Source organism: Anolis carolinensis, chromosome 3, assembly GCF_035594765.1.
Source record: "Anolis carolinensis isolate JA03-04 chromosome 3, rAnoCar3.1.pri, whole genome shotgun sequence".
In the NCBI taxonomy this organism is placed as follows: Eukaryota; Metazoa; Chordata; class Lepidosauria; order Squamata; family Dactyloidae; genus Anolis; species Anolis carolinensis.
In genome coordinates this window covers 177264762-177275572 of record NC_085843.1, presented here as the reverse complement: position 1 = coordinate 177275572, position 10811 = coordinate 177264762, and the positions used below count along the sequence as shown (strand labels likewise).

The window sequence follows — 10811 nt, the reverse complement described above, 5'->3', positions numbered from 1 at the left end:
TAGAGCAGGAAAGCATTATATTACCATGGTGCTTAATCCTGTAGCATTACATAGAACACCGTTCCATTTGTCATTCCTTATCACATGCTAGTCTTATCTTGCTAGTTTTACTGGTATTATCCATTTTCATTTTTATCCCATGAGTGAGGGCAGTTCCTGCCGACTCCATTAAAAACATTGGGAAAAAATTGGTGCCACTGGGCTTTCCTCTTCAATCCTGCTGATCTGTAGTAGATCAAGGCACTGATCTTCACTAGATACCACTTTGGGGATACTGGGCTTTTCCCTTGAACCCTACTACTTTGGAGTAGACCGGAGGCACTGATTTCAACTAGACATCACTTTGAGGATACTGGACTTTCCTCCCAGACTCAGTACTCTCCATTGCTGAGGTCCAAAAACTTCAAAAGCTAGCAACAACTTCAAAAGCCAAGAATACTATAAAGGAGTAGGAAAAATATAGACATTTTTTAACTTTTGGTATTTTTAATGATTGAATTAATTAAAAAATACCATGCCAGGCTAATGAAGCAGGATTTTGGGAGAGAAATATTAATGCTTGGTAGTGGACTGCCCGCAGAATCACCCCTTACTCCATGTCATTGAAGCAGTTCAACATGGACAATTTGATAGCTCCTATCCAATGTGTTTTTTGCTATTTTCTCCAGGAATATACTCCAGGAATATACTGATTCCTGGCCTCAGAAGATGATCTCTGACTGTCTTCCCCCCCCCCCCATTTTCTAGGACTTTTGAGACATTTTTCTGACAATTTAGGACAGGCACAAACAGGAAGTCCCCCTGTGTTGTGGGATGGGTTCCGTTATACATTGGTATCCCTCAGTTTTCAAAGTGTTTAGAAAAGAGGGGACAGCATGGGATAATGTCCTAAATGAAGTTACTTAGTGATTTTAAACATGTTAGCCCACTGTTCATCCTCATGCACCAAGAAAAGCATGGGTTTGTGAGAAGGTGCAAGGGAGCGAAAGGGAGGAGGGAATATTGTCCTTCAAAGCACATTTTAATTTTTCCCACATCCTTCTCCCTTGTTTTTCTCTTTAACATTGTGGTGACAAAGCTGCTAGCACTGATGTAAAAAAGCCTCTTTCTTTTTGTTTTAATAATTTTATTCAAACATACAAGCAAAGGAAAAGCATACAATCTAAAATGAAATTAAGAGTACAAAGAAACAGAAGAAAATTTCTTTATACAGTATACAAAAGAAACCAACACACCTTTATCTACCATATGCAACATATACACATTCTAAATCAGGCATGGGCCAACTTTGGCCCTCCATGTATTTTGGACTTTCACAATTCCTAACAGATGGTAAACTTGCTGGAATTTCTGGGAACTGAAGTCCAAAACACCCGGAGAGCTAAAGTTCTAAACACGTGCTGAACTGGGTTGTTGTATGTTTTCCGTATGGCCATGTTCCAGAAGTATCCTCTGAGGATGCCTGCCATAGATGTGGACGAAATGTCAGGAGAGAATACTTCTGGAACATATTTATTTATTTATTTACAGTATTTATATTCCGCCCTTCTCACCCCGAAGGGGACTCAGGGCGGATTACAATGAACACATATATGGCAAACATTCAATGCCAACAGACAAACAACATACATTAGACAGACTCAGAGGCATTTTTAACATTTTTCCAGCTTCACGATTCCGGCCACAGGGGGAGCTGTTGCTTCACCGTCCAGTAGTGGCTGTACTTCCTCATTCCTTTCCTCGTGTTTTGCTGGCAGTTTTATGGTGTTGTAAATTAGCCTCCCACATAAAGCGTCCCTAAATTTCCCTAATTGACAGGTGCAACTGTCTTTCGGGGCTGCATAGGTCAACAGCAAGCCGGGGCTATTAATGGTCGGAGGCTTAACCCGACCCGGGCTTCGAACTCATGACCTCTCGGTCAGTAGTGATTTATAGCAGCTGGTTACTAGCTAGCTGTGCCACAGCCCGGCCCCTAACATGGCCATACAGCCCGGAAAACATACAGCAACCCTTCAACAACACCTGCTGAACTAATCTACAAGATGCTAATTTTAATTTCTTATTTACTAGTTCCTTTAAGTATCACTTTATTTCTACCTTTGTAATTTTATTAACATTCTTCTATTTCAAAAAACCAATAATTGAAGATTTTCCCCACCTTTGCTGTAATAAAGGTATGAAATATGCCCGAAAGGGAAAGAACATCTTTCAACAAAGGAACATACCAGCCCTTTCTTCCTCCTCTAGAGGAAGATATCATGCTAGGCTAATGCCAGGCTAACCACTTGCCCTGGTTCTGATTTTGCAGTCTCTGTCTCTCTCATATCTTCTAGATAGCACCCAACGAGTCAGCCATTAGCTTTTTCAAAGAGGACCAAACAAGCCAGACATGGGACATAGAATCATAGGATCAAAAGAAACCACAAAGTCCTTCCAATCCAACCCCCTGCAATTCAGAAATACATAATCAAAGCACTCCTGACAGATGTCCATCCAACCTCTTTAAAAAACGTCCAGAAAAAGAGACTCCAACACACTTTGAGGCATTGTATTCTACCGTTAAATAGCAATTCTCATCACAAAGTTTTTTCCTAATGTTTAAGTGGAATCTTTTCCTGTGTTGTTTTGCATTTTCCACATGGTATGGCCATGTTACAGAAGCATCTCTCCTGAAGTTTTGCTCACACCTATGGCAGGCATCCTCAGAGGTTGTGTATATTGGAAAACGAAGCAAGGGAGGTGTGTGTGTGTATATATATATATATATATGTGTGTGTGTGTGTGTGTGTGTGTGTGTGTGTGTGTGTGTGTGTGTGTGTATATATATATATATATATATATATATATATATATATATATATATATATATCTCAGGGTGGGAAAAAGAACTCTTATCTGTTGGAGGCCAGTGTGAATGTTGTAATTGTCCACATGTTAGGGGATTTCAGTGGCTTCTCTGTGTAGTCTGACATGATAGTTGTTAGAGTGGTCCAGCGTTTCTGTGTTCTCAAATAATATGCTGTGTCCAGGTTGTTCATCAAGTACTCTACTATGGCTGACTTCTCTGATTGTTAGTCTGCAGTGCCTTTCATGTTCCTTGATTCGTGTTTGGGTGCTGTGTTTGGTGGTCTCTTTCATGAAGTGAGTAAAGGTTGTTTTTTTTTTCTTTGCCAAAGTGGATAGGGCCTTAGTTTGCTGTGAAATCTGTATGATAGGGACTTTTTCAAAGTATGTAGCTCCTTTCTGTGACCGCTCATTGACCTGGCTCTCTGCCAGGGTTGTGAAATTCTGGATTTTTTCTCTAGATCTTTGAAGGAATATTTTTTGTATAGAAATTTAAACTAGATTATACTGCACTGCATTGAGAAATCTGCAGGTAAATTAATTCCCAGCATTTTCCCTAGCTTCGTTTCCTCATCTTTTTGAGTTTGTCATTGCTGGAAATTTGTCAAAGTTTCACAATATACAATGATGGTTGAAGGGCCAAAATCTTCTTAAATAAACAACTGTCATGTACTACAAAGAAGACACGTTTTGCACAATCATTGTACTCAGTTGCTCAATCCATATTTTCTATATAAAATAACAGCTAAATGCTGGAAAAAAAATTAGTTTTGGTGAAGCTCATCTAGTATACCAGAATTCTCAGAGTTGGTAAGTGATTGCAATTTTATTATATTTTGATGTTTCTGTCAGGAACTTCATCATTTAGAAAATGCATTCTAGATAGAATTTAACTTATGTATTTTTCAATGCTAAGAGTAAAATGAGTTGTATAGTTATTATTTTGTTAACTTAGTTGTTTTATATTTTAATTTGTTAGTCCATTGTGAAATGCCACACTTTGCTATATTTAGACTGGTCCTAAACACCCTAAAGGCACCAGATCTTGGAAGCTAAGCAGAGTCACCTAAAAGGAAAGCCTCCTACAAATAACAGATGCCATAGCCTATATTTCAGAGGAGGGAATGTTCGAAATATAGTATTCCTTGTTCTAAAAACATAGGAAAATTCATGTGGTTGTCATAGGTCTGACTTAAAGTTACATACACCTACAACTCTATGCAGGTTTTTTAAAAGAACCTTTTGAAGAATGAACCTTAAAAACTCTAAAGCCTGCATTCCATTTGTGGGAAGAGGCACAGCAGTATCTAGCAAGTGAAGGTCATACTTATTAGTCATTCTTGAACAATAGGAATTCATAGTATTAATCTGGTAGGAACTCTACAAATAAGCTGTACATAAAAACATGCAGGTTGAATATGGCTAGACATGCCTTGCTTATTTTTTCAGGTCAGACACATTGCAAGATGTTTCAATTTCTGATGCTCAGTGTTCTTCTTCTGGGAACATGCCTGGCCAGTCCACAACTTGCTGGAATAAAAGAAATAAATGATGGTATTTCCATATATGGGCTGCGTGGGGGGGGGGGGGGGGAGTAGGTTGGATTATAGCAAGAACTTGGAATTTTTACTTTTTGCATATGAGTCCCAGAATCCTTCAGCCATTATAGCTAGTGGCTATGGTGGATAGGAGAGTCTGAAAGGTATATATCTTTTTTCCAATTTCCATATGCAAACAGATCTATTTCCTGCCATCCCAAGCCAAATGGTCAAAACCTCTGCCTGCAAGCCGTCTCTCAAAAACTGTAGATGAGAATGGGAAATCTGGTTTCAAATTGCATCAATATAATCTCAGACCATTAGGTGGGACTCAAATATTTAAAATAGAAGAAAACAGAGCTGTAGTCTAGCATTCCAAGTCTAGATTACTGACTTTGAGCACAATGGACCGTCAACTTGGGTGGATGCATGAAGTCACATATTGCCATGCCTAGAGAGTAAAAATTCTTGTCCTGAATTAATTACTGGAGACCTCTAGAACCTAGAGAGAATCATAATGTTTTCCTTTACAGAGCTGAGCCGTCTGAGAGAAGACATGAATAATCTGAATAAAAAAATAACTAAATTTGGGGAGTCTTTTTACACAGTACACAAAGGTAAGACAAATGAAAATACCCCACCAACCCCAAAAGGTGTAGAATTCTAGCTTAATATTCACTTACCATCATTCAGGAAAGCTGGCAAGCTACTATTGAATTGCGCTTATCATTTTGGCTTTTTAAAAAATATATAGTATTATATTAATAAATCCCAGAGGTTTCTTGCTCATGAATAAAACCAGTCTATTTTAGGCTAGTGGCTTCCAAACTTTGTACCTCTGGAGAAGAAGGCCCTCCTTTTTTGTCACAAGGAAGATTCAGAACAGATTTAACATAGTTAAACTGTAGAATTTACCAACATATATCAATCAATTTATTAATGCTCCGACCAATGGTCATATGCATATACAGAAACAACAACATCAAACAAACATCTACACAAAACACTATAAAATCCAACACTTAAAAGTAGGATGCAAGCAGGATAAAACAGAACATGCAAACTATACATTGTGAGGTGCAGCAGCACAAGTGCAACATGTGCTGAGAGCTGCACAATTACCGGTAAAATGCCAATGTATAAGATCAGTCATTTAAGAAACATAAGTAAAAATATCAACCAAGCATCTATAGAAACCCTGTAAAATTCCACGGTTAAAAGCAGGATGCATGGAGTATAAAACAGAGCTTGCAAAATATAACCGGTAAAAAGCCAGTATAAAATATCGGTCATATTAAAAACTAGATAAAAGCATCCCCGGCGCAGTCGAATGCAATGTCCGCAATCAGTCTTGCTCTGATTTTATTTGAATTTCTCCAATAACATTTTTAATGCTGTCTAAATTTGCAAACACTATCATTTTACCAACATATAAAATGACAGTGTTTGCAAATTTAGACAGCATTAAAATGTTATTGGACAAATTCATGGAAGATGGGATTATCAATTGCTACTAATAATGTTGGATCCATTCTTATACCGGATGCAGTATCCTTCTATGGCTGGATTTAATCTGCTATATAATCCATATTATATGAATCTACATTGCCATATAATCTAACTCAAAGCAGATAATCTGGATTTTATATGCCAGTGTAGATGGAGCCTATGTCATGCAATGCTGATGAGCACAAGTGATAAAGTTCTAATGTACTCCTCATCAGTGGGGTAGCTGGTTGGCTATTGCATGAACAAACTATTGAGCTAACTAGTTCTTTGGACTCTTCTAATATTTTGTTAACTCTTCTTATATCAGTTATGTTATATCAACTCTTTTATGTTTTCTTACATTTTCCATATCAGTGAAAGATATCCATGTGCAGAAGTTATACATTGTGCAGAAAATTCCATTTTCTCAAACTAAAGCTGTCTCTGCTGGTTTTAAAAAGTGAATTTTGAGTAGAAAAAGTCCCAGACTTATATACAGAATTTCCCAATATGCAAGAAATCCCTTTCAACCATATTTTGAATATTCTTCCCATCCCTAAGATGAGCAAAGACAGAGTAGTTGTTGACAAACTGAAATATGAAGGTCTCCTGATGCTGAATGGCCAAAATACACACATTTCAATTTTTTAAAAGTGTACTTAATTTGGCTATTTTTTTTTTTTACTTTGGAGGAAAAGCAATTATTGGCCTTTAGTTCAGAAGGTGGTCCTAGTCAGATTGTGGACTCAGGCTTGCTAATAATACCGACCTCCTATTCGAATTAAAGCACTCTGAATATTAAGGGTAAAGAAAGACCAGAGATGACAACATTGTTTCCAGGGAATTGAACCCTATCTAGGTCCGAGTTATTTCTCTTCCCATTGAAAGGGGCTAGATTGAATTCAGACTAATAAGTGTGAATGGTGAGGTTATAGCTTGGCCTTCAGACTTTATTTATTATTTCCCTCATTCCACAAGGGCATTCTATATTCCATATTATCCTCCCCTGTAATCCAACTCAGCAATGGCATCAAGTTGAGGAAAACTGATAATAATGCAACATGGGAATAGATAATAATGCAACATGGGAATAGATGAGGTAGGAGTTCTTAGAACTCCTACCTCATCTATTCCCATGTTGCATTATTGTCTTCATTTCTTCTGCATGATCTTCTACCCTATTGTTCATATTCAGATGATCATTTTCTTGAAGCATACAGTTCACTGTTGATTATGTAGCTCTGTAGAGGCAGCTGGCATATTGACCACTGTATGAACAAATGAACTTTCCCATTAAGGTTTTAATAAGGAAGTGTATAAAACCACTGATCATGTGTATTTTTCTACTTCCAGCTCGGTCTTTTGCAACAGGCAGTGAAAAATTATATACCACCAATGATCAAGAAGGGAACTTTGAGGAAGCAAATACCACTTGTATCCAAGCTGGGGGTCATATTCCATCTCCAAAGAAAGAAGGGGAGAAGAAAGCCCTGCAAAAAGTCTTAGAGCGGCGCAACCAGTCTACCTTCATTGAAAACCAAGATTCAGCAAATTCTGCAAACTGGGCACCTGGAGAGCCAAAAAATGCTGATGGAACAAAGAACTGTGTAAAAACTAACAAAGATGGCAAGTTGCATGCTGCATGCTGTGAAGAGAAGCTTTTGATTGTTTGTGAATTTTCCTTTGTCCCCTAACTTTGGTAGGGACCAAAACCAATGTTGTTCAGTGGTGTTGGTTTCAAACCTCTGTTTATTATTTCTGGGAAAAGAACAGGTCACTTTTAGCCTGTCTATCTTGTTAGAATGATAAAATTTCACTGATAAAATTGAATAATATCTACATATGCTTTCTTGAGATTTTTGGTGAAAAAATGGCATATACATTTTATTAATAAATGCATTGCGTTCAACTCTCCATTGTGCTGTTTATACTTTAGTAAATCACATAACAAGCCTAAGTACAGGAAATATACCTCCCTGTAAATATGTGTTTTAATGCTTTGAAAGCAGTTATGTATCCTTCCAGCAGGAACATAGCCAGATTAAAAAAAAAAGGGGGGGGTGTTGAAATATTTTTAGTGATTCATAAAGAGTAGGTAACAGTGCTCCATGCAGTCATGCTGGCCACATAACCTTGGGGGGGGGGGGGTCTATGGACAATGCCAGCTCTTCAGCTTAGAAATGGAGATGAGCACCAACCCCCAGAGTTGGACACAACTAAACTTAATGTCAAGGGAAAACCTTTATGAATTATATAACTCATTCTATATTTTTATATAGACTTAATTAAATCACATTTCTATTTTAGTTACAAGGTTTCAAGTGTTAAAAAAACTGAAAATGACTCTTAATTGGTAATTTATGGTTACAAAAGAATACCATAGCATCTGTTAGAAACACCTGAAAACTGTGTTAGTACACTTTGACAGAAATCAGGTTCCATCGATAAACTCAGGTGGATACTCAAGAATGCAAGTCCAGTCAGTCTTTATTGTTCCATTGTGCTTCTTATTTATGTTTTCAAATGTTTAAAAGCTAAAAACAATCTTTCATTTGTAGTTGTTGACACTGGCAATGTTGAAGAAATCTGAAAAAGTTTCTTCACATTCAGAAAAAAATAGTCCACCACAGACAAGATATGCTACCAGTACATCTAATGGTTTTTCTGCAGGTGCAATCTTTTTTCTTTTTCTACATCACGGGTCAAGGTCTTCCATCACTGTGTCAGTATCCTGAAGGCATTCATTGTAAAGTTCTGTGTATTTGTTCAAGTTGGATTTGAAATGGCCACAATTAATATTTATTTATTTTATTTCCAGAATTTATACCCCGCCCTTCTCACCCGGGGGGACTCAGGGCGGCTTACACAGTTGGCAACATTTAATGCCAAGAACATAATAATAAAACAAAAACAGTACATATAATCAATTAAAACTATAAAAATACACTATTAAAATACATTATAAAATTAAAACATATGTAAATTAGATCAATTTGTCTAAAAACCTCATGCTTCAGCCTTCAATCGGACCATGTCGACGTTATCATATTACTCGTTAAAAGCTTGTGCACACAGCCATGTTTTCACAGCCTTTCTGAAACCCAGAAGAGTTGGGGCTTGTCGGATATTTGTGGGGAGGGTGTTCCACAGCTGGGGAGCCACCACCGAGAAGGCCCTGTCCCTCGTTCCCACCAGCCGCGCCTGCGAGGCAGGTGGGACCGAGAGCAGGGCCTCTCCAGATGATCTTAGGGATCTAGCTGGCTCATATGAGGAGATACGTTCGGATAAGTAAATTGGGCCAGAACTGTTTAGGGCTTTATAGGTCAAGACCAGCACTTTGAATTGGGCTCGGTAGCATATCGGCAGCCAGTGGAGCTGGCTTAGCAGGGGGGTGGTACGCTCCCTGTATGCTGCCCCAGTTATTAATCTGGCTGCCGCCCGTTGTACTAGTTGGAGCTTCTGGGCCGACTTCAAAGGCAATCCCACGTAGAGAGTGTTGCAGTAATCCAAACGAGCTGTAACCAGAGCGTGAACCACCGTGGCCAAGTCAGACCTCCCAAGGAACAGGCGCAGCTGGCACACAAGTCTCAGTTGCGCGAATGCTCCCCTGGCCTGAGGCTCCAGGCTCAGAGATGAGTCCAGGAGAACACCCAGACTGCGAACCTGTGTCTTCAGGGGGAGTGCGACCCTGTCCAACACAGGCTGTAACCCTATTCCCTGTTCAGCCTTACGACTGACCAGGAGGACCTCTGTCTTGTCTGGATTCAATTTGTTGGCCCTCATCCAGTCCGACACAGCGGCCAGACACCGGTTCAGGACCTGAACAGCCTCCTTAGTGACAGGTGGGAAGGAGTGACAGAGCTGGACATCATCTGCGTACAGATGACACCGAACCCTGAAACTCCGGATGATCTCTCCCAGCGGCTTCATGTATATGTTGAACAACATGGGGGACAGTACTGACTCCTGCGGGACCCCACAAGACAATGGTTGTGGGGTCGAGCAGGTGTCCCCCAATGACACCATCTGGGAACGACCCTCCAGGAAGGACCGGAGCCACTGCAAAACAGTACCTCCGAGACCCATCCCGGCAAGGCGCCCCAGAAGGATACCGTGATCGACGGTATCGAAGGCCGCTGAGAGGTCCAGCAGAACCAGCAGGGACACACTCCCCCTGTCCAGTTCCCGGCATAGATCATTGACTAAGGCGACCAAGGCTGTCTCGGTACCCCGGCCTGAAACCAGACTGCGCCGGATCTAGAAAATCAGTGTCAACCAAGAATGCCTGGAGTTGTGCGGCCACCACACGTTCCACGACCTTGCCCAAAAAGGGGAGATTGGAAATAGGCCGAAAGTTCTCCAATTGAGTGGGGTCTAGTGATGGCTTCTTCAACAGCAGTTTGATCACAGCCAGTTTGAGGCTCACTGGAAAAATGCCTTCCCAAAGGGAGGCATTCACCACCACCTTCACCCACTCGGCCAATCCCCCTCTGGCTTCTCTCACCAGCCAGGATGGGCAGGGGTCTAGGATGCATGTGGTAGCCCTCACCTCTCCAAGCACCTTGTCCACATCCTCGAGCTCAACCAATTGAAAAGTATCCATCAAAATGGGACAAGCAGGTGCTCGTGTTACATCCTCGGAAGCTGCCGTTGAGGAGAGCCCAATTTGTGGTACTCAACTCAGGCAGGGAAAATCTTTTTTTTAAATCCCACTGCTGTGTCCAATTCAGGAGATGTGCGCGCGTGTGAGAGAGAGGGATGGAGGATGTGTGAATGTATGACTGGGAGGATTTAATGGATAAGGAAGGATAACGGAACTGATTGGGTTTAAATGAGTAAAGATGGTAACTTATATAGAAAAGTACAGTAACTTATATAGATAGGTACGGTAACTGCCACCAACGTGAGGTAACAGGCTTACAGAGAGGCAAGGAGACTTAT

General features: G+C 40.1%; 1 protein-coding gene across 1 annotated transcript; it reads left to right on the top strand.

Moving 5' to 3' along the window:
- Positions 1 to 3497: 3497 nt before the first annotated feature.
- On the top strand, positions 3498 to 7779 carry LOC100560788 (phospholipase A2 inhibitor alpha-like protein). The gene is made up of 4 exons (XM_003224083.3): positions 3498 to 3654; positions 4294 to 4398; positions 4916 to 4999; positions 7224 to 7779. Exons 2-4 carry the CDS (start codon positions 4311 to 4313, stop codon positions 7562 to 7564), a joined length of 513 nt encoding a protein of 170 aa, XP_003224131.2. The 5' UTR covers positions 3498 to 3654; positions 4294 to 4310; the 3' UTR covers positions 7565 to 7779.
- The last annotated feature ends 3032 nt before the right edge of the window (positions 7780 to 10811 follow it).

Bases quoted from the DNA above. Each gene is read 5' to 3' on its own strand.
- LOC100560788 (XM_003224083.3), top strand. From the start codon at position 4,311: ATGTTTCAATTTCTGATGCTCAGTGTTCTTCTTCTGGGAACATGCCTG. The intron at 4,399-4,915 runs GTATTTCCATAT...TTTCCTTTACAG, and splicing joins AATAAAAGAAATAAATGATG to AGCTGAGCCGTCTGAGAGAA. The intron at 5,000-7,223 runs GTAAGACAAATG...TTCTACTTCCAG, and splicing joins TTTTTACACAGTACACAAAG to CTCGGTCTTTTGCAACAGGC.